This window comes from Oryzias latipes, chromosome 19 (genome assembly GCF_002234675.1).
Source record: "Oryzias latipes chromosome 19, ASM223467v1".
Classification (NCBI taxonomy): Eukaryota; Metazoa; Chordata; class Actinopteri; order Beloniformes; family Adrianichthyidae; genus Oryzias; species Oryzias latipes.
In genome coordinates, this window is record NC_019877.2 from 13,463,570 (window position 1) to 13,487,615 (window position 24,046).

At 39.0% G+C, this 24,046-nt stretch overlaps 1 protein-coding gene across 4 annotated transcripts; it reads left to right on the forward strand.

Annotated features, from left to right (window-relative positions):
* Positions 1–71: 71 nt before the first annotated feature.
* On the forward strand, positions 72–23,804 carry rnf157 (ring finger protein 157). Of its 4 annotated transcripts, XM_020699680.2 has the most exons (20): positions 72–843; positions 3,218–3,336; positions 7,949–8,037; positions 8,270–8,419; positions 10,272–10,389; positions 10,501–10,567; positions 10,639–10,682; positions 11,212–11,259; positions 11,419–11,490; positions 11,583–11,742; positions 13,554–13,666; positions 13,753–13,979; positions 14,176–14,278; positions 14,503–14,611; positions 16,380–16,594; positions 16,671–16,733; positions 16,814–16,862; positions 19,048–19,158; positions 20,535–20,569; positions 22,007–22,132. In XM_020699680.2, the coding sequence occupies exons 1-19, from the start codon at positions 756–758 to the stop codon at positions 20,567–20,569; spliced, it is 1,980 nt and encodes a 659-aa protein (XP_020555339.1). In that variant the 5' UTR covers positions 72–755; the 3' UTR covers positions 22,007–22,132. The 4 variants fall into 4 exon arrangements, with proteins under 4 accessions (XP_020555339.1, XP_020555338.1, XP_020555337.1 ...); XM_020699678.2 differs by lacking the exon at positions 20,535–20,569 and having other exon boundaries at positions 75–843; positions 16,479–16,594; positions 22,007–23,804; XM_004084262.4 differs by lacking the exon at positions 20,535–20,569 and having other exon boundaries at positions 76–843; positions 22,007–23,804.
* Positions 23,805–24,046: the final 242 nt, after the last annotated feature.

Consider the following 24,046-nt stretch of genomic DNA (forward strand, 5'->3'; position numbering starts at 1 on the left):
TTTGTTGACGTTGTCTTGTTGAAAGTTAACAGCTTTTCGGTTAACAGTTTTATACGATGATTAGCTAATATTGTGTAAAATTAGGATTATTTATCTATTTCCCCAAAACAGCATTAAAAAAGGCCGCTGAAAACGATTTTTAACCGCATTCTTACTACTATATTTATTTTGTACCTGATTGTTCCGCTCCCATACAAAGTGGTCCTCTGCACTGCGGTGTGAGCCGCCAGCACAGTAAGGAAGGTCACGTTCTAAAGCGGCCCGTCCGTCACTAGCGGGTGCTGGAGAAAAGGGGGACTGCGCAAAAAACCACGGTCCGGATTTGTGCCTGTCTGACGTCATGGGGAGCCACAGACCTCTCTGACATGATCCAGAGACGACGAGCGCCGGGTGGACTCCCATCAACATCCACAGCAAAGACCGAGGCTGGGAGATGCCGAGTAGGCTTTGTGTCATGGACTCCCCGGTGAAAGCCATCGATTGACGGACATCGTTTCTGCCATTGGAACCCCCCCCCCCCCCTTTTTTTTTTTCTGCGTTTAGCGACTCCTACGGCGCCTTTCTGCTTCCAAACCGGCGGCACCGTTAGAGATAAGCAGCCAGGGAGCGAGGACTAATCCCCGGGACGGTCACATTCACGACCCGACAGAAATGGACAGGGCAGCACGAACTGGATTAAATGATCGGGAATAAAGGGACGGAGCGGCTCTGACTGAGGTGCCCCGTAACGCCGCGCGGCGTTCATCTGACTGGAAATGGGAGCTTTAACGAGCAGACAGAACATCGGCGTGGAGGAAGTGGATATTCCGTCCAACTCCGTGTACCGATACCCCCCGAAATCCGGTAAGAAATCCGACAACAGGACGGAGCGGGGAGGGCGATGGCTCCAAAAGAGGACCGCAGCGGATTCATGCTGAGATCCAGACGCTGGAGGGGACAACAGCCTCCATCACACCTTGATAGCTGACAGGCCTGCAGGGCATCAGCCTGTAGTGCTTCTTTCAATGTTAAGTCCTGTTTCCTTAAAAAAAAAAAAAAAAAAAAAAACTTTTTTTAACAGCTATTTATGCTTTTAAGCGTCCTTTTCTATTTTAATAAATCAATCATCATTCCAGGAAAGCAACACCTTTCCCCCACATTGGATGTTAGAATTAATATTTAATGCATTTATGGAAACCAGACACATTTTTATCATTTTTTTAATTAAATCTATACTTTTTTGTAATAAATATCTACATATACTGTAATTGTGTGTCCAAAAATGTACAAATAGACTTTTAATAGTCAAAAGTAGCTTCTGCTGGGATTTGATTGCATTATTTTATAAGAATTTTAGTTCTTTATTACTAATAGGAGAAAAAATATCTCCGTTTAAAAGCAGAACCAGCTTTCAGCTTATACACAAGGACAATTCCACAAATTGGTATCACCTCTAGAAAGCTATAATGTTGAAAAGCGTCACCAGATGACACAAAACACGTAAGAAATTAGCCCAGCGGTTGTATTTTCTGCAGAATTATGCTTCTTTTCTTTCTTTGTTTATAAACACAGCCTTTTTAATGTCTGAGACTGTTTGAAATGCCCATTAACTTGCATCAGAAACATGCTGGCGATCAGGGTCCTAAAAATATCTTATCAGGCCAGGGGCGGAGCTAAAGGGGGACCAGGAGGACTGCTGCCCCTCCAGCAACCCCGCCCCCCCATATACTTTTTGAGTCAATATTAGATTGACAAAGATTAAGAAATCATCAATACAAGCATCTCTTAAGCATTAGTAATAGCACCCCAGCTAAAAGAACTCGTGTTTTCATAATATTAAAACAGTTGGAAAAATGTATTTTTGATCCTTTCATTTGTAAAGGCTGTCCACTCTGCTGTTCTCATTCGCCACCCTTCCAAAGTCTTCTGCCCCCCTTCCTGCCTTCCAATATAAAATGTTATAGCACTGCCACTGTATCAGGCATATTGTTGGACTCATTCACCTGTGTTTTTTTTTGTCCTGCCCTGATTAACTTTGACCTTTAAGACCAAAGTTCACTTTTGGGAATGGCAGCTATTATGTAGTAAAGGTTTCTTCTGTTTCCTTGGATCTCAACGTGACCTGTTTATCTTCAGGCTGACATTTCATCATGTTCAGCTCTGGGTCTGGCTTTAGCTCTAATCCTGCTTTAATGTCAAAAATGACACCCAGCTTAATAGAATGTTGCTTTTCAAATCAAATAAATATCAGACAAAATCAGACCTAAAATAATATATTTAAAAAAAAAAAGCATCTTAAGTGGATTCAGATTTTTCTGAAGAAGGCATCAAAGGGGAAAACATGTTTCTTTGTGGCTGCCACCGTCACCACAGCAGCTGGATGAATCTGCAATTCAACAAGCCTGGTTGAGGCCTTGCCGGTTGCTGCCGCCAGTGAAACCAATCTGTCCGCCTCCGTTCCTGCCGGCGGGATCTGATGACAAAGCCTGAGCCCGGCTCACCTCTCCTGCCACCTGCCGTAAATAAAAAGGTGACGAGGAAACGAGTCACAGAGCTTCATCGCTGGGGCTTTGTGTCCCCCAGTGCTCTGTCACTGCTTTAAGCAAGCAGACCTTTGTGAAAAACCAAAACAGTATGAATAGATTGAGACGTGTGATGCCAAACTAGATGTCTTCCCAAGAGAAACACCACTTAATGGCTGCCCAACATGTATTTAAAGACCACAAACCACCATTACAGTCTTATGATATCAGGCTGCCGTGTGATTAGAAAGCAAAGTGCTTGTGGAGTGTTGTCATCATCCAGGGTCCTTAGTAAACAGGTGGAGAAGCTGAAGGACTGCCACAGGCCAACTTTTTGAACACTTTTTAATTGTTTTTCTCTTAATGTGGAAGACAGATTTTGGTCAGCAGTTTCAATATTTTTATTTTAAATATGGAGCAAATTAATGTAACTTGCAGCAAAAGCTTATATTCCCTGTCCCTTCCTGAGGTGTGATTCAAATATTTGCCTCATTCAAGTCCATTTTTCATCATTTGTTTAAAAAAGCTTGTAGTCAGAGTGTTAAAATAACCCATTTTTACTTGGATTTTCAAAATAAAATCAAAGGGATGTGAATTTGACAAACTTCTATATTCTGATTTTAAAAAACAAATACATTTACTCTTATTTGAAAAACATTTTTTTTTCTCTTTGAGTCGTCATAATTGTTGGTTTAAACACGAGTCTGTGTGTTCAGGGAGCTACTTCGCCAATCATTTCATCATGGGTGGAGAGAAGTTTGACTCCACCCATCCAGAGGGCTACCTGTTTGGGGAAAACACAGACCTGAACTTCCTGGGGACCAGACCAGTAGCGGTGAGTGTCAAAATCAAGTTGGACTTCTTTCCCCATAACTTTTATTTTGAAAGATTTGATTCTGGTGTTACCCTACTTTAACCCTTGTGCTATCTTATGGGATCATCTAGACCCACTAGACAGTGCTCTGAACCTTTTTTCTTCAATGATTTGTGATCTTCACTGGTGTCCATGGATTACATGAAATCTTTCCACCTTTATCCACCTTTGTCATGGTAGGGAGAACAGGTCAATGTAAGGGTGGGGTCGTCTGGACCCCACAAGAAAGCACAAGGGGTTAAACTTTACTCCTCAATTTAGAACTGACTTTACTATATCTTTTGTGAGTTAATTGACGGATAATGGTGCAAAACTGATTGATACCCTATTCAGAAAACACCATTAAACAGGACAAAATGCAGTAACAAAGCTTTTAGTTTGGTGCTATCCTACTTTTCTGCAGAATGGTTGTCTTTCACACCAATCCTAACTGTCCTTTACAGTTAGTTGGCTTATAAAAGTCAGTCATTCTTGGTGTAACTTATTCAAATGAGAAAAAACTCAGTGAAATAATTTTCCAAAAGTTAACATCTATGATCAGATCTGGTTGGGGATGAAACCATGTTGCTGACTTCTTGACTTGTGCAGAGTTAATTAACAGCCTCTCAAGCTGCCGCCGACTGAAATGTGGTTCATCCAATTAAAGTCATTAGAGGTAAAATGGAAATCTGCCTGAACTGACAAGTGGCAGCCTCCCCCCCACCCCGCCTGAAGGGTGTGATGAAACCCGATCATTCACCTGTAGGTCATCCTAATAGGAGCTGCTCATCAAACCGAGCTGATCAAGGAACAAAAGATGGTCATGACTTCTGAAAACCTTTTTTTATTTACTCTGTTCAGAAATCTCAGCTACGCGGCTGTTTCTGTCTAGACAGGGAATAAAATTAGGAGGGAAATGACTTTTTCCTATGATGTGGGTGTTCATAATCCTGCTGGATTCAGCTGGTGATAGTTTTTTTTCTCTTTCTCTTTTTGGTCTGTATGTGCGTTTGATGCTGAAACACCATTATGTAATGTGTGGTGGCTTCCAAACAGATGGTGCTTTGGAATCATAAAGCTAACAGCTCTTGTTCTGTCCCCCGTCTCCCGCAAAGCTTGGCAAATATGATAATGGATGAAGCTATTTTTAGGGATTTCTCAGAAAGTCCTGCCTGAAACATACAAAGACTAAATACGAGTTCCAACCACACATTGTGGGTGGATCTGTTGGTTTGCTTGGCTAAACACATTGTTCGGGACTGAAATAGCTTGGTAAAGTCTAATGACATGACAGTGATTTTTTTTTTTAAACTTTCAGAATATGAATCTATCTCAGAAATTAATTCAAAATAACTTTAGGATATGACATATTTGATTTAATTATGGTCTGCAGCAGTCCAGGACTGCAAGGACCATGTGGTTTTCCCAATTCTTCTTTCTTACTGCAAATTTGAGCATCATTTTTGCCCCCTCCCCATACTCAGAAACTCACCCAAAAAAACGCACTTAGTATCGGTGAAAATTGATTTTTGACATAGTTTGCGCCTTGGTGGCCATTTTGTGGCAAAGTAGTAGCAATTTTCACATTTTTCCACAATATGGGAAAAGAAAACCTTTGATATGTCTGAATTCCTTCACTACTTACTACATAGTGCACTATATAGTGTTTTTGTCATTTGTTAGTGCTGTCTGAATCTCCAATTCCAAAAGAGTGCCCTAGAAACTTCTCAGAAGTCTTTGCGAAAAACCAGTGTGCACCGAGGCTCACCAGATCAGTGTTTTTCAACCAGTGTGCCGCGGCACACTAGTGTGCCGTGGGATATGGTCAAGTGTGCCGTGGGAAATTACCCTCATTAATCATTCACTGATCTAAAAACATTTTCCATCTCCAGGATATCAGCTCTTTGTTCATCCAAACAGGCCCTGATAAAACACTGAGTAGTGAGGAATATAAAAGATCTTAAAATTACTTTTTCTTTGTGTTTATTTGATTCTATTAAAGACATTTTGATAAGAATGACGGTATTTACCTGCAGCCATAGCGGTTTGCAGTAAAGTCCCGCCCCTTTACCTGTCTCCGCCAATCATTGTTGAAGGCTTAATCACATGTCATCAGTCTGACCAATCAGAAGTGGTTAAAGTCTTCACTTCCTTGTTCTTAATTCTGCTCATAAAGTCTCTCAGTTCCAACAAAAATACCATCTAAAGCTCGTCTTTAGCGGTGTAGCTTTCCACAGAGTCCGGTGTCAGACCGTGAACAAAACAATGAAGCTCACAGACGCGAGTCTTTCTGCCCTTTTTCGGCAGTTTTCACACTACATCTCCCATGATGCATTGGCTTAAAGGGCCAGTGTCCCAGCGCACAATGAGTGCTTGTGAAATGTCTAGAAACCTCAACGGACAAACAAACAGTTTCTAAATTTTCTAATTTAACTTTTATTTCATCTCTTAGAAAAAACAGCCGCAACTTCCTGCTTTTTTGGCCACAATTATCACAAAATGCACGTGAGATTGCGGGGGGGGGGCTGTCGATCAATAGAGACCATGAATTTCTGCTTACTTTTTTTTCTTTGGATGCTGGTGTGCCGCGGGATTTTTGTCAAGGTTAAAGTGTGCCGTGGCTCAAAAAAGGTTGAAAAACACTGCACTAGATTGACGAATATAGACCACAATGCATTGCGTTTGAACAATTTTTGCAAAAGAAATGTAGTTAAATGTATTTTTCATAAATCATCAATGTTTCCATCATCTGAACACATTACATATATATAAATAATCTTCATAAAACGCTCATATCAATTATATTTTCACTTTGTGAAATCGGTGACGTCATAAGTCCAGGGCAGTAGTTAGGGGGTTAGGTTAGGAATTCTGACATAGCTTTTATTTTAGAGCGATCCTCGTGAAACTTAACACACATACCCCCAGCTGAAGTCTACTGTAAAACCAAAGTTTCGTTGACCTTTGACTCCAGGAATAGCCCGCTCTCTAGTATTAACCCCGAATAAATCATTTTTTTAGTATACCAGCTACAAATTTAAACTCCTCCTATAGGGATTTTGATCTAACTACTCGAGCTTCTTTGGGAAGCTACTTGGGGAAAAAATGTTGGTTTCAGAAATTGTGTGTTTGGGGAAAGTATTGGGGAGGTGCTGGTGCTTAAATCAGATATTCAAAAGACTAACATTACAAGTTGTCTTTTTTTCCCTTTTCCAACCAAGGGCTTGTTTCGAGCAATGTCGCCCCCTAGCATCAGTAGTTGTAACTGCATGATGTCTTTAGGGAGTTTAGTCTGCACTTACAAGTGCAATGTTAAAACAGACCATTAAAAAGAATGTGTACTTTTTATTGTGTTTGGCATTTTTGCCCAATCTGATCATATCAAACTTTATTTATATAGCACATTTATATAACACAAAGTGCTTTACATAAAAACAAAACAAAATAAATAATATAGAAAGGAGCACGAAAATGAAAAGAGCCCCCTCCCCATCTACACGTTACCCATCTTTGCTGTTAGACTTTATAGATTGCAATGTCTGCAATAAAGTAATGATGTTCAGAACTGTATTGTTTGTTCCTTATGCCGTGCGGCTTATTCCTGTGCAACGTTTTCCTTTGCTAAATTCCCTCCAGAGGTTTCATCCTCAGCACAGATGTTTCCATATAAAAAATGCAAACTCCAGATTTGTTAATGAAGATCAAGTTTTAATTACAGATATGAAAGGACCAAAGCCTTTCCTATCTCCTAACATTGAGATGTGCTTCAACTGAGGCACATTTTCAAAAAATGTGTTTTCATCTCTCATTGGCTGCTTTAATATGCACACCTGCAAAAAAATAAAATTAAAATAAAATGCAATTTAATTCTAAATACAAAAATTCATGAAGTGCACAAATTTTCCACACTGGTTCCATCCTGAGTTGCCTGCTTGTTCTTGCAACTGAAATTGAGGATCTTGAATGTAAAAAAAAAAGCCCTGCAGTGCTTCAATGAATGCCGCTTTTTCTTCACACACTCCTCTGTGTTTGTTTGTGGGATTGATGGGCTTCACCCACACTGGGGCCAGATGTGTAACGGTGCTGAACGGGGTGCTGTTCGCCGCCTTGCAAACACACTTTTTGCCCTACAGATGAAAGGTTGTAGTGTGAAGGTAGCTGGCCACATCCTGCATGTTTCTCTCCTTTCACACCAATTTGGGGTTTAAATACGGGAAGAGTTGCTGGGAAATGAACAGTGCAGTAAGTCATGTTTGAAAGTTTTATTTTTACACTTCCTTTTTCACCCTGAAGTGAATAACTCTCCCTTTGGTGGAAAGAAAGTATCTGAAGTATCAGCTTTGACCCTGGAAAGCCACTGCCGGAGCAGATTTTTTTTGCCCACGCTCAGCACTTGTCAGCATCCACCAGATCCATGCTGACAGTCCAAACTGTGTTAAGGGTGAACTGGGAGCAGCCACGGTCACCGTGGAACTGTGAATTTACTGTGGTTCAGAGAGGAATCTAGCGTGGTGGAGAAAACATAAATGCCAGCACTTCTAGGTCCCTTGATATGTATTTTACATCTAAAATGTACTTTTCCTTCTTTCTTCAGTTCCCATATCCAGCTCCTCCACCTCAGGAACCAGTAAAAACCCTACGAAGCCTTATAAACATTCGGAAGGACACACTGCGGCTTGTGAGGTATATCCTTCTGTGTTCCGTCATGTGGACAAACACCACCACACTGTTGTTGACTTAGGCGATATTGTTGGAATTTTAAAAATGGTATCTACACAATTATTTAGTGTATTTTTCATTGGTCCTGTGGCTTCTACATGTGTTCGCTACATAAAACAGAACTAAATAGAACGGCAGGACATTGAGGAAAAGCACAGGGATGTTTCAAGTTTGCTTCTCCTGACTCCTCCTATAGGTGCAGCGAGGACCTTAAATTACCAGGTGATGAGGCGGCGGGAAAAAACCGCGCCTGCTACAACGTAGAGTTCACCTTCGATGCGGACACACAGGTGGCCATCACCATTTATTACCAGGCTATAGAGGAGTTTCACAACGGAGTGCCAGTGTAAGTAAAGCTATGTTAAGAGTTTGTCCAATCAGGCTCTACAGTATGAAGGCATCAACTGATATTTTTTAGGATTGTAATCCGTCTTTTCTCTAATATAACAATGCTTAAAATTTGAAGAAATGTTCCTGAGTTGCAGGCAAAGTATTTATTTTGGTTTTGAGTAGTTTGTGTAAATTTCTTTCTTTCTTTCTTTCTTTCTTTCTTTCTTTCTTTCTTTTTTCTTTCTTTCTTTCTTTCTTTCTTTCTTTCTTTCTTTCTTTCTTTCTTTCTTTCTTTCTTTCTTTATTTATTAATGCTTGCTTGTTTTTATATTTTGTTGTTTTAATGTATATCTTTCTTTCTTTCTTTCTTTCTTTCTTTCTTTCTTTCTTTCTTTCTTTCTTTCTTTCTTTCTTTCTTTCTTTCTTTCTTTCTTTCTTTCTTTCTTTCTTTCTTTCTTTCTTTCTTTTTTAATCTAAGGCCGGAATGCCCAAAGTCTGGCCCGTGGGCCAAATGTGGCCCCTTGTTAAAATTGTAAATTGTGATTTGACAAATCACAATCAAGAAATGAGACACAAAGTTTTAAAAAAGTGCTGAAGTCATCATAACACAAGCCCATGGTTGCAGGCTGCATTTGGCCCACGGGCCAGACTTTGGACACGCTTGGTTTAAAGAATGTAGGACGAAGGTTGGCCCTCATATGTTTCACCTCACCAAATGTGGCCCTTTTTGCAAAAAGTTTGGACACGCCTGATCTAAGGGTTTATTGTAAAATAACCACAGTTAGTCAAAGAAAGTGAATTTGTATCTCCAAACATTTTTTTAACCTAATTACTTATTTGGGTTTTTGCAAAGCTACGAATCAATATCTGAAAACTTTGTCTTTGTCTAGTCTTTCACTCTCTTATTACACTACACTTCGTCATAAATTAATATGCAAGTCAATAAAAGTCCATAAAAGTTTCTGCAAGGAAGTTGTTTATTCATAAACACTTAAACACCTTTTTTAACCTTTGCATATAAAGCTAACAGCAAGAAAAGCATCATTTTATATTTGATTAAATTAAGCCATCTCTCCTCACAGTTATTGTATTAAGAAAAAAAGAAAATAAGCTTCTTTTTTTAAAATATTTGTAAAAAATAAACTACTGAATCATTGAGCTAAATTGGTTAAAAAAAAGTTGATAAAAAGGCCAAAAGTTTGTTGTTTTTTGGTCTCTTGATGGATCTTTAAGCCAGAATATATGAAAAAATGTGAGACAAACTCCTGAGTTTTAATGAAAGTATGAAAATACATTGGGATTGTCTGAAGACAAGTATATGAGTCTAACAACATATTTATATATGTTGTAAAAAAATGAGATTATGAGCTTAAATATTGTGAGGTTGCACAATTATAATTATGACAACTTAAAGCTAAAAATCAATATAATTGATTAGTGTTTCTTTAGAAAATCCAAAGAGCAGTGTAGTATGATGACACATGATGCTGATGCGCGAAAAATAGTAACGGGTTTACCACAGAAGTCTGTAAAAATGGAGCAACTTTAGTGGCTCTTATGTAATATAAAACACTATTACCTATAACAGGCTTTCCTTTCATCAGCTTCACATAGGTTTCTTCATTAAGGGCAGGGATGCCAGTATAGCTTAGTCAGTTTGTTAGTTCGTTTTAGTATTTTCCTATTGAACTCTTTGTATTCATTATCCTTTTGAGTTCATGTTTCACTTCGAAGCCCATCGAGACGACTGTTGTTGTGATTTTGGGCTATACAAATAAAACTGAATTGAATTGAATTGAATAATAATCTGATCTTGTCGACACTCCACTCATGGGTTGTTCCTTCATGCGTGCGTTTCTTTCCTGCAGTTACTTGCCACAGGACAGTTCTCTGCAGTCTGAGACAGTACACTTCAAGAGGGGGGTGTGCCAGCAGTTCTGTTTGCCCTCGCACACCGTCAACCTCAGCGAATGGGCTGACGATGAGGTATGGCGCTCGTTTCTGCTCACCCATGCTATACCAGATGCTTCCACGCGGCTCCTCTGGGATCTATTTCTGCTGGACGGTAAAAGCATTTCCCCCCCCACCTCCCCCCAGCTCCTCTTTGACGTGGACAAGGAGATCTTTCCCATGGTTGTGCAGGCTGTCGTAGACGAAGGAGACGGTGAGCTGGGATGTTTACGCTCAGTAATAGATGAGGACATTCAAGTGAATATTTCCCTTGTATCTTTGCAGAACACTTGGGTCATTGTCACATACTGCTGGCTACATTTGAGAAGGTAAGAAGGAGGATTTGCTCTAAACCAGGATGGCCATGTGGAAGAAAATGTAACCATAATTATATTTCACTTTCACATAAACACATTTTATTTAGCTTTCAAATTTTTACATCAAAAGATCAAACAGTATTTTGCCTTGAATTGGGAAAACTTAAAGAAACAGACTAGTTTTTTTGCAAAAATACTGGATTAAATACAAAAATGAAGAAGCATTAAATCCATGGTTTTTGATGCCCGTTGTGTTCCTCCCTTCTAAATTACATGTGCACCAAATTGCACATTTTGCCATAAAGACACAATAAAAGCATTTCGATGCAAAACTGAGGCAGGAGAAGATGGCATGTCTCATTAGTCTAAACTTCTTTTAGTAAAATTATAATTTCAAGCCTACTTTGATCAATAAGAAGAAGTTAAAACACATGTATTAAAAAAAGACATATTTAGAATAAATTGGAATGAGTTTTTGGCAAACATGCCATTAAAAGAGGGAATGGTGTAAATATCTTGAAGCTGTGATTTTCTTTTGCAGCACATGGATGGGAGCTACTGTGTGAAGCCTCTTAAGCAGAAACAAGTGGTAAGTATTCCAGTTTTTCCTCTCTCCTCCCTTCCTTCCTTCTTTTCTAATTTCCCCCTCAGGGATCAACAAAGTGCTATAGAATTGAACTGTGTTGCATTTGAATGCTTTGGAGAAACTAAAGGATTCCTTTTCCTTTTGAACATTCTTCTCTCTCAGGTGGATGGAGTGAGTTACCTGCTGCAGGAAATCTATGGGATTGAGAACAAATACAACAGTCAGGAATCAAAGGTAGAAAAGAAAAGAGATTCATTGAAATGATCTGAGGTTGACATGCACTTTATTGTGGGATGACTCTCTGAAATCTTGATTTTCGTCTGCAGGTTGCTGATGATGAGATCAGTGACAACAGCGCAGAGTGTGTTGTGTGTTTGTCTGATGTTCGAGACACACTCATCCTGCCTTGTAGACACCTGTGTCTCTGCAACGCTTGTGCAGATACGCTGCGGTACCAGGCCAACTGCTGTCCCATCTGCAGACTGCGTGAGTTTGCTTTTTATTAAGACCCAGTCAGATGAAAAATGACGTTTAATGATGTTTTTAACATGTTCTCGTGGCATTTTTCTCATATATGAAGAAAGTGAAGCTTAAAAATGCATATTTTTTTTATTCAAATCATTGTGGAGCAGATAAAAAAATGCTGTTTGGAAAAGAAAAATAAGCCGAGCGGGCCACAAGCTCCCTGCCCTGCTTCATTCTGATACATCTTCATCTTCCTCAACAGAGCTGGTATCTGGCTCAAAACTGTTTAGCTGGAAAGCTCCAAATTTGGCTTGATACTAGTGGGGAGACAATATTTTGGGAGCCTGCACTGCACTGCTGAAAGTAGTTTGTTGTTTTAAAATAACAAGAAAAAGGCATTTCTCAATGGAAGAGAGACAGAGCATCATAACATCGAAAAGTTCAGGTCTTTCTTACAAAGAAATTGCTTAGAAAGTCAAGTTGTCAGTGGGAACAGTTTCTTTTACCATTCAAAGGCGCTCAGAATTTGAGGGAAGACTCTCACAGGAACGAGGCCGGCAAACCCAAAGTCACAACAGAACCTGAGGGCAAGTTCCTGAGAGTTGACACCTGCATGATAGTCAAAACAGCTTTAAAAACAGCTTTACTGTGGTAACGATAAGCCAGCCTCAGTTTGGAAGGGGAAGAGAAGACGTGGAGCTGTGGGTTTGATGGGACAAGTTGGAAGAAGAGAGGCAAAGAAAGGACAAAGAAGCCCGAGAACACTGAAGATAGTGAAGAACAAGGTGTTATGGGTGGATCAACATTTTCAATTTTTGATTCATCATGCAGAATCTTTGTACAAGGCCAATAAAATGAAAGGATAGCTCCATGTCGTGTAATAGCAACTACCAAACAGGGGAGGAAGTGTGATGGTATGGGTCTTTTTTTTGCTTTATAAATGGCATTATAATGACCCAAAACATAATTTCAACCAGTGCCAGAGCTAAGTGAAGACGAAAAATAACGAAATAACTTTGAAATCATGGAGTGGTTTGCACAATCTCCAGACTTTGTGCCCCCCTTATTGATCTGGTTCGTTATGAACTCGACAGAGGAGTGAAAACAAAGAAATGTTCCACATTTATTGGAGCTTCTGCAGCACATTTGGAAATAATTTTGTGAAAAACATGTTATTTTATTGTAGAAGTGTCTGTGTTGTACTGCCATGTATATAAAAAGTGGCTACTTTGATAAGTTAAAAGTTTACAAAACAAATTGATTCCAGGAATTTTTTGTAACTCCACTTCCTTTTTTGTACCATTCTTTAATTTCAGAATAAAGAAGACTTTCCATTAAATATTTTAAATTAAAAACTAAAACTTTTGACCTGTTGTGTATGTGAATTTCAAATATGAGTGTAAAAATTACAATAGAAGTAAAGCATTTTAGTTTGTTTAATTAAAACAAAGGTAGCACAAAGAAAAAGTTCAAATCCTTAAAAGAAAATATTTTTCTATTAATTTTAACTATTCCATGTAAATAATTCAAATTTTCTTATAAGTAAGGCGGTGTTAGTTTATTTTAATAGAAGGTATTAAAAGTGCAGAAGAGCGGTTTCTTAAATTGAATAGATGTAAACTGAAAAAGTCATTGATTTTTAAGAAAAAAAGCATTTGAATTGATCAACATCAATTTTTCATGCGATAAAGACTTATATTTATTTTAAATGATTTAAAATAAATCATGTCTTCTTAAAGTACATGTAAAAACTTAGTAATAATAATATTACATTTGTTTTCATAAATCAGTTTTTTTTTGTCTAAACCTGTTTGTTTCATTTTCCTTTTAAGCGTTCAGAGCTCTGCTGCAGATCCGAGCCATGAGGAAAAAACTCAGCCCCATATCCCCCACCAGCTTTAACCCCGTCATCACCTCTCAGACCTCGGACTCCGAGGAACACTCGGTGAGGCGAAATGATTCAGTTTTCCCCTGAAGGAGAGGATCCCTCTGGTTTCTGTGGTCTAACCTGCCCACCGTCTCCTTCTGCAGGCATCTGAGCACATCCCTCCAGGATATGAAGTGGTTTCTCTCCTAGAGGCCCTTAATGGGCCCCTAAACACCTCGTCAGTGGCCCCTGCTCCTCTCCACTCCGGTCCCAGCCACGTGTCCGGAGCGCTGCTGCCATACAGCGGCGAACCACACCCAGTTCCAGCCTGCTCCACTCTCGACCACTCCAACTCCAGTCAGGGACTCAAGCTGAAGAAGAGTGCTTCAAAGTAAGTCTGCTTTAAGAGAACAAGAAGTCACACATCAAATTTCAGTTTATTTACATGACTTTATCTCTCCCTCCCCTTTGTGTTGAAATGTCATTAGTTTCTATTATTCCAGCATTTTCCACAAGTCCTTTTCTAAACTTTGGACCGTTTGGGTTCATTTTGTCCTCTGCCAAGCTGACTTTTTTGTTTTATGTAGGTCTATTTCCCAGAATTCCTCTGTGCTTCCTGAGGAGGAGGATGAGAAATGCTGCAGTGAATCAGATGTCTGTCGCCATAAGCTGCCAGTGGACCAGCAGGAGGTGTGTTTGTGTTTATTCTGATGACCACGTAGGTTAAAATATAACCAGACTGGTTTTCAAAGGAAATAGGGAAAAGTATAGAATTTAAATCAATTTTTATATTTAAGACTTGGTTTACCGTCATTAAAATTGAAGCAATCATGGGTAAAATACTGGAGAAAATGCCCTCAACAGATCCAGTTGTGTCCATTGCATCATGCATTTTGCTTTTATATGTCTTGCAGTGCGGAGTGACTCCAGACAGCGAGAACCTGACTCTATCCTCATCTGGAGCCATCGACCAGTTGTCTGGCACTGGTACCCCTCTCTCTTCCACAATCACCTCACCTGAAGGTACCGTAAACACACACACTCGAATACACACAAAGAAACAATACTTCAAGCCTGCAACGAATTCTGAGTCACTTGATTAACCTTTTGTGTGCCTCTTTGCCTGCAGCAGCAGCAGGAGAGATATTCTGACCCTTTTTCTGCATTAGTTTGAATAGTTGGTTAGTTGCAACAAAGTTGCACTGTGATAACTTTTAACAAGCTAAACAGTGATGTTGCAGAAAATTGTCGAACTATTTCCCTCTTTTTTTTTTGCATTGGAACTGTTGCCAGAGACATAAAAGAAGGTTTCACGCATAATATTTCATAAATGTTGCAACTGCATTAAGTTTTTAAGAGAAACTCTGAGACTCAGAAAAAGCTTTTTCCCTAGAGCTGTTAAAGCAATAGCGCCCCCTGCAGGACAAGACCCAGAATCCACAAATGTTACGACAACCTCGAAACGTGAATCCCCTCCAGCATATTTATTTAACCTATTTATTTTAACTAAAGATCTTCTGGAAAAAAAAAATCGTCTTTTTTTAAATGTTGACAGTAAATCTAAGGGCAGAGTCTTAGGGCCACCATAAAATTAAAAAATAATACATTTATGAAAATGAAGTTGTAAAATTAGGGAGAAAAAGTTTTCATTTTATGAGATTAAAGTAATACATTTATGAGATAAATGTTTTAATTTTTACGGGACTAAACCCATACATTTTGTAGAAAAGAAGTCTTAATTTAATAAGGTTAAAGCCATGGTTTTTGGAAAATATGGTTGGTTGTGTAAGCCTCCATCCACAGGCTTCTTCTGAAAAAACTACAAATTATTTTCTTTGTCCTTAGACCTATAATAAAACAATGGTGCCTTGCTAAAAGACTAAAAGTGAAATTTGTGAAACCAATGCTGAAGTAACCGCTTACAATGATCTCTATGTCTCTTTAAAGCACAATAGTGGTTCAATTTTTGTTGTTTATATTATCTTAGTAAACAGACATTTGCCCTAATAAATGTATGACGTTGATGTAGTAAATTCTCAACTTTTCAAGTTAATATTGTAAAATATTGACTTTTAATCATAATTTTACGAGTTTAACCACGTAAAATTTTGACTTTTTTCCCCATAATTTTAAGGGTTTATTCTTGTAAAATTGTGACTTCATTCTCGTAATTTTAGGTCTTTGTTCTTACGAAATTACAACTTTTTTCTCATAATTTTACGAGTTTATTCTTGTAAAGTTGACACTCTATTCTCATAATTTTAGGACTTTATTCTCAGACTTTTAGGAGTTTATTCTTGTAAAATTACAACTTTTTTCTCATAATTTTACGAGTTTATTCTTGTAAAGTTGATACTCTATTCTCATAATTTTATGACTTTATTTTCAGAATTTTACAAGTTTATTCTTGTAAAATTATAACTTTTTCTCAGAATTTTACGAGTTTATTCTTGTAAAATTACAACTTTTTTTAAATAATTTTACAACTTTATTCTTGTACATTTAGGAATTATTTTTTCATAATGAGTTTTTTTGGTGTAAAATTATGTTTTTTTTCCCCTTCATCATTTTATGACTTTGATCTCGTAAATGTATTTATTTATTTATTTTTAGTGGCCCTAATACTTTGTTGTACTTGAATCCCAAACGACAGAAATAAATAAATGTTCTAAAGCATTTGCTTCAGAGGGAAGCTACTTTCAAAGAAAATCTGACCACAGCAGTGCAGGTTAACAGGCAAAAGAACAAAGTCTGAGGCAGTCTTTGATTTGTGTGTCCGTTTGTCTACTAGATCCAGTGAGCAGCAGCCTCGCCCAGTCAGTGATGTCCATGGCCTCTTCCCACTCGCAGCACTCCCACATCAGCACTGACACCATGTCCTCAATGTCAGGGTCCTACCTGGCCGGGGTTGATGGCGAACCTGGAGGCAACGGTGGAGGAGACGTGGAGGGCGTGGAGAACCCAGATGCCCACATTGAGAGCAGGGGACCATCGCGGCAGGATGCGGTAAGAATTAGATGATGAATGTTGCTGAAAACAGAAATGTAAAAACACGACAAAACTATTATTTTTTTTAAATCAGGATTTTTCTGTGGAGTCAAAGGCGCATAATTACTCCATGGCTGTGGAAGAACAAGACTCAGAGGTGAGAATAACACAAAAAAGCTGCATAATTTAAGTTTTTTTCTACTCAATCATACTAACATAATTTTTTTTTCTCTTCAGGGGAATGATGTTGCGGAAGACGACTGTTCCTCCCCATCTAATGGCAAAGGTAACTGTGTTGGCCATCTTAACCCCAAAAGCTCTCGTCTTTCTTTTACTTTAACTCCTTTAAGAACCTGGAAAAGACCTTTAATGTTTAAGATTTTGTTATAAACTAATGACGATATCAAGCCTCTTTGAATCCTGATTAAAAAAACAAACAGAAAATCTTTGTGTCAGATGTTGTCCTCTAGATGGGGCAATTTCTTTTAAAATGCAGGTGGAGTTGACCGAAACCTCTGCAGCATGTTAGATGGAGCAACTATTACATACAACTTTGTCTTAGTTTACAACTAAAATGACATTTATCAAGGTTCAAACCAACATAAACTACAGAAAATTTGCCCCCGAAATGGTTTCAAGCTGAAAAATCAGGAAGCACTATATCTATATATTTGATTTAAGTGACTACAAGATGCCTTTAGGTCACTGACTTGCATTTGCCTGACTCCTACTTCAGGTTGAGTGCAAATGTGCGTCCACTGTGTGTTCAGAGAGAACCACTGTGCCAATTTCCTCTTCCTACGGAGCTGCTGTTGTGTATCTGTGCCGCATTTTGAGGCCTTCATCTCCATCTGTGCTTTTCCTGGTTGCGAAAAGTGTGTTAGCGAGAGAGAAGAGACATGACTAGAGGCAGGTGGTATGTGGTCGGTTTAAGTACAGTAGATTTCGGACTATAAGTCGCTCCAGAGTCTTATGTCGCAGCAGCAAAAAAATGCAAGAAGAAAAACAATCACACATGAATCACACTTTCAGGGGAAATGAATCTAAAAAAGTACGAGAACAATAACGGACATTTCAAGCTGGAAGGCAAATCACAACACCCGAAAAATGAACTGTAATAGACTGAATCTTTGCACGCTTCACTATCGTAACACATTGATGATTATGTAGCTTCATGAAACATAGGAGGAATGTAGTATAATAACGCAACATACAAACAATTATTCAGATAACTATGTCAATTAAACTCTTTATATAACTTTAAATCACTAAATTCATTTAATTATTTTTCATGTCACTTTTGAACAATTCCGTTAGACTGAGCGGCGCTTCTTCTTCTGCGTTGCTGTCAGTAGCAAATACTGATACACACACCCACAGTGCCCTCTAGTGGTTGTTGCCATGTAGTTTTTTGAAAATGACATATGAGTTGCACCTGTGTCTGAGTCGATACCCCGGCCGAACTATACAGAAATATGAGAGTTATAAAGTACGGTACATAAGGAGTGGGCCAAACAAAACAAGGTCAGCCTTCAACAATCTACATCTATGTAAACAAGTCCCGGCGTGAGGTGTTTGTGTGTTAAGGCACCTCAGGCTAAAAGGAAACACTTGTAAGTTACAGAACGAGCTTTCAGTTAAGCAAAAAACAAGCAGACCTGCTGCCTTGCATAAACACAGGATGCATGCTTGCATGCACACACGTGCATCTTCCCCACTGCATTTGTATGTCTGCTAAGCAAACACTCATTCAGTCACTGCATAAATATATTAAACTGTTGTGAAAGATGTTTAATTAAACAGAAAACTGAGTTCAAGAACTCAGTGGCCTTGTGGTGGAGTGTCTACCCTGAGACCGATGGGTTGTGGGTTCAAATCTACGGTCGAGTCATACCAAAAACTCTTTAAACCATTTCACACAGCCAGGTGTTTGACAGTTAATGTTGTTCACAGGGTTAAGACTTATAGTCTTTTACAGATTTTTTGCAACATTTGCATAGTTTAAAATAAAACTGTGATGTAATAATTACTCAAATTTTTATTTGTTTTATATTGTAGCCCATTTCTTCTCCCAAAAACTTTGTATTTAACCCCCCCCCCCTTTTTTTGTTGTCCTTTTAAAGCAATTGTAACCAAACCGTAACAAGATAAATGCTTCTTTTTCTTTATATTTACCAATATTAGCATTTCCAAACACATTCTACTTTCAAAGAAGACATGGGTCAAAATAATAAATAGTCATCCAACTTATTACTTTTGTAACAAGATTTCCTGAGGATCTTTAAAATAGTTTTTTTTAATTACAAAGAGGAACACCTAGGATATAAGGTGGACCAAAACATCATGTCTTATGCCATTACCACTCCAGCATGGCCCTGCCCCTCATCTTGCTCCCCCCCACACATACACCTCCATCTTCCTTGCCCTGCTGTGCCTGGCTGCTCTTGTTTGACCTTTGCCCTCGCTTGCAGGTGGGCGGAGCAGATGTCCAGAGTTGGCCAATAACAATCAGGGCGTCGCCCACTGCGACACGCCCTCTTTGGGGTTGGATAACGAGCAGACTCCCGACAGCCGATTCGCCGGTGAGTGGCAACCTGTCGGACATGAACCAATGAGAGCTGAGGACAGTGATGAAGGGGGTGCATGAGACAGCGATCATAGGACTACTGACCCTTGAAAATCTGAGGTCAATCAGGAAAAGAAAACCAAACTTTGATAGCATGGAGATTAGGAACCTTCTTTCTTTTCTTTATCCTTGTTTTTTGTATACTCTTCTTTTGTTACCCTTTAGTTGAGGCCCCAGTGTGTTTAAGTGTACGTCAGAAACTCCCCCCTCTTCTGTGTTTAGAGGTTCATGTTCAGTGTCTGCCAGCTCCGAGCTGCTTTGCAAATTAGCTGCACCTCCTCTTCTCACCCCCCCAACCTCATTCCATCTGCAGTCACTCCCCACTTGTCCTCCCTGCTTCATCAAACTCGGTGGGTCATTCAGATTGGAGCTAAAGGTTCTTGATTGGAGGCCCTGTTTACATCTTATATTCTCCTCCTTATTCTGCACCTCTAAAATCTCAACTACATAATATAATATAACATAATTAATAATTAAAATAGAAATTTTATGTCCAAACGTAACACTGTAAATGTGTGTCCAGTTCGAAAACTTTATTGATAATTATTGTGTTTTTTGTGACAACGTTGAGGGCCAGTTATTTTTAATTGGAGTCAAAATATTAATTTTTAAAAATTATCTTATTATTTTACATTTGCAAATGGGTTGGCCCAATGAAATTCAAATTGGTCCCCCACAATCATCCTTTTTTTTTTTTTAGAACAGTGTTTGGTAAACTCATGTCAATATTGTCACATCGATTCAGGCATCTTTTAGAATCCAGTGGGTGAAATTAGAGATTATAGTACTAAAATATATTTCTGTGGGTGCAAAAGAAAAAAAGTGTCCCTGCCGCTAAAACAAATCAAAATAACCCAATAATTTATGCCCAAAATATGGTCAACAGATAAGTTTTGGGATGCTGTGGAAAAGCCCCACAGAAACACCTTCTTGTTGGTTTTCTCACCTATTTTTTGCGTTATTTTTCTAGACTGTTACTCAAATAAAAGCTAAGTTTGGACATGATCTCCTATAAACATCACTGAAGTGGAGTTTTTAGTTTGATCCTCCTTTCAGAGCCTTCAGCTCACTGTTCACGTACATTTTTATTCCCAAACCCTGGTTCCTTTCATCCCTTTGCAGTCTCCTTTGATCTAGTTAGTAGATGTTGTAACATGTCTCCTTTATGTGTGCTGTAAAGCTTCTTGTGATCTCTCTGTTTCTCTTCTCTTCCATCCTCCTTTTTATCCCCTTCTGTCTTTTCCTGGTCGTCACACTTTCAACCTCTGTCTTCTCTGTCTCTCTATCTGCTCCATCTTTCTTCCCTTCTTTTGCTTTCTTTTGGATGGACAGATGGGGAGTCGTGCCCAGTGCACATTGAGGACTAGGTATGAAGTTATGGTTAGACAGAAGACCAGCTTATCCTTTGGACGGTGTCTTTTAAAAATTCTTATTTTTTTTATGTCAGTCATCAGATGCATGGCTTTGTAAAGTTTTATATTTGAAAAACAAAAAAAGTAGAAGAGATCTACTATTTTATTTATAGTGAAAGTTTGTTTTGAAGTGAACCTCGCTCAAATACATTCAGAAAAAGGGGAATTTTATTTTAAAATAGTCGATATTTAAACCAAAAGATGGTGGCGCACTGAAAATATCGAACAGGGAACATTTATTACAGGAGGGGTAATGACAGATGTTTAAACAAAGTGTTAATAGGATGGGAATTTGAATTTCTTAGATGATTCATCATTCCAGATTTAGTAAAGTCCTAACATTTGTTTGAGGACATTTCATGTTGTTTAGCAGTTAAAATGGTTTTTAATGAGAATGTCTCTGATTCTCATCTTTTACAGAAAAAGTATAATTTTAGCCTGATGGTGCGTTCACACCGGGAACATGATGCTCGTTCAAGAACGCGCCCTACAGGCTTTCTTGAACATGCTTTTAGGATGTGGCGTTCACACTGGACTGTCGCTACCTGATACTGGCCCATGCAGTCACAGTTGGAAGAGGCTTGGTGAGAAATGTCAAAGCGATACAAATCTTGTGAAACTTGCTCCAGACTTTTTCTTTCACAACTTTATTCCAATAAATGAAAAATTTGGTACGATATAATTCCAGCCGGACACAAACCGCAATTATTAATTTCTCCTAAAGGGACATTATCCATTTGTCACTACCAAATCTGAGTCACTATCTGGTCAAAGTTCAACTAGTTTTACTTTTAATGTGTGTTCAATGGCTTTTTAAAAATGTTTTGTATGTAGAGCCCAAAAACAGACTTAAAATTTTGCACAGTGACGTGTGAACACAAGAGTTTTTTTTAACGCGGAAGCCCGAAACACGTTAACTTACATTTACATAGACTTTGCATTGGTAGAGGTCGCTTGAATCCGCGTTTCCGAGCCTGGTGTGAACGTAGCGTGATGGTGAAACCCTCATTTGAGTGTCTGCCAATGGTCCTTGTACTACTCAAGAAAATCCTCTTCACTTTAAACTCAATAAAGGTTCATTTGATTGTTCATTGTGGCTCAGCCTAGTCTAACTAAATGTACCACACAACACATAAAAGAGAGGAGTTCAGTTTTCACTTAGTGGCTCTTACAATCAGCAAATGTTCAGGAGAGAAGGTCAGCCAGAACTATCTAAAGTGACATCTTTCAAACTGAATCTCTTCAAACTAGAAGTTAAAAGAAGTAAACACTTCATTGGTAAATAAATAAAAAATGAACACTGAATGGGTAGTAAATCAAATAGAAGATGCACACGCCCACATCTCCAAACATTTTCCTCCATGACCATCTTCATCTTTTCTTCCTCTTCAGATCTCATGTACCTTGGGGGCTACAGGGCCATTCTGGAGCCTCGGTCCCACCACACCTCTACCAGCAACATCAACCTGGAGGAGCAAGGGGCGGAGAACAGGGACGGCCAAAGTCCTAAAGATCCTCGCTGCGGACCACTCATTGTTTAACGCTGTCACACAAACACATTGTAATGCCTGGAGTCGGCTCTTCCTGTCCCTCACCCTGACATAGTGCTGCAACACTGGAGCCCATCAAAGCTGACCAGGGAAACGCATCCCCACCCGTCTCTAAAAGTGTAGTAGCTGGCGCTGAAACCCTGCTGGATTAGAAAGAGGAAGAAAGACGAACCACCTCTCCATTGTCAGTGCACTTTGAGTTATCTTGTATCTGTAACTTGTTGTTGGAATGATTAGCCTTCCACTATGTTATTATTTATTTTCAGTGATTTTAACGGGCTGCATATTGTGAAAGTATCTTTAGAGAAACATATGCTGCTCCCTCTTCTTTCTGTTCCCTCCTTCCAACCAGCCAACAGGTCAGGGGTTTCTGTGATCGGCAATCAGATTTAATACTTCTTTGTTATTTAACTGTGCTGAATGAGTGACTGGACACTTTTGACACTAAGCGTCAGCTCTCACCGGACTACCTTACTGGAGTGAAAGACGCTGACCATTCTCCTTTGATCAGAAGTTTGCATGCAGCTTTTAAGATTTAGTCTCACTTTTCCAATACAGCCAGCTCTGAATGTGAATCCACAGGGAGGCAGACTTCCATGAGACCTGAAATGAACTGATGGAGTTGGGGGCAGCACAGAATGTAGGATGCTGAATATGAATCTCATTGAAAGGGAATGTATGGGACCCCTAAATCGTCACACAAACTGGACTAAAAAACAAACAAACAAGCGTTTGACATCAAACGTATTGCTGTTCTGTCCTCCTGCTCTCATCTTAGCATGTCAGTATTACTGTAGTGCAACCGGAAACACCTGAGCAATAAGAAACACTGCTGCTCCACCTTTTCTGCTCATTTGCTGTTCAAGCAATGGTTAAAAACTGTTTGCACTAGCCTGTCCTACGCCAACCCAACTTTCCAGTGTATTTTTTTCATTTTGTATTTTCAGGTTGCCATTGTAAAGGGATTTATTGTGAGAACAAGTTCCTACAGTGAACCCCAAATGATTTAGTCTAGTCTGCTAGCATTTTCCTTCTCTTTCTGTTTCTTGTCCTCATCATCCAAATTTCATGTTTGTGAAGCTTTTATTTGTTTTGGGTTTGTGTAACTATGATGTATCGATATACTTTTACCTGTTGAAGCTTTCCTGTTTGTGTTTTAGTTTGAAGAACACTGTGTTTGCTTACCAGAATGTGGATGAAAGTATGTGACACTTTTTCTAAGGGTTTACATGCAAACAGAATACTCCACTAGCGATTTACTGAAAAGGGACAGTATCTTCATTTGATGAACTATTTGTTGATTCCTAGACACATACATGTACACTGCACTGCATGGGGCGATGAAAAGATAAGCATGTTCACTGAGATTGGCGTCTCGTAGGTGGATCGTGGTAAAGCCGGACCTTGTCCTTATGTAGTGTTACACTTGAGTTTCTGTCGCCTTTTTGCATTGGCTGAACGTTCAAGTTCGAGACTGCTGAACTGCTAGATGCAGGCTGCAAACGTGTCATCGGAAATTTGAAAACAACTCTAGCATCTGTCACAGTATCAAAAGAAAACAACCTGAGAGGCCCCACTTTTCTAAAGTGAAAATGTAAATGAGGACTCAAAATTAACAATAAAGTTTTTTTTCAATTAAACCCAACAGAAGTACTTTCTTTTTTATAAGAAATCTTTACTTATGTCTAGGTGAGGAGTTGGAAACCGTCAATACTGAAAGCAACCCAAAAGGTTCCGTAACATCATTTTCATTTTTTTCTTTCGGCAGCAGACCATCGGCCTCCATCCTCCTCTCTCCTCAGCATCTTCCTCTATAACACCAACCACCCTAATGTCCTCCTTCACTCCATCCATCAACCTCCTCTTTGGTCATCCTCTATGC

What these genes read in the sequence shown, in the direction of transcription:
- rnf157 (XM_004084262.4), top strand. Translation starts at nt 756, where the DNA reads ATGGGAGCTTTAACGAGCAGACAGAACATCGGCGTGGAGGAAGTGGAT. An exon ending in ACAACAGTCAGGAATCAAAG is followed by an intron (nt 11,491 to 11,582) that starts GTAGAAAAGAAA and finishes TTTCGTCTGCAG; the next exon opens with GTTGCTGATGATGAGATCAG. An exon ending in CTGAAGAAGAGTGCTTCAAA is followed by an intron (nt 13,980 to 14,175) that starts GTAAGTCTGCTT and finishes TGTTTTATGTAG; the next exon opens with GTCTATTTCCCAGAATTCCT.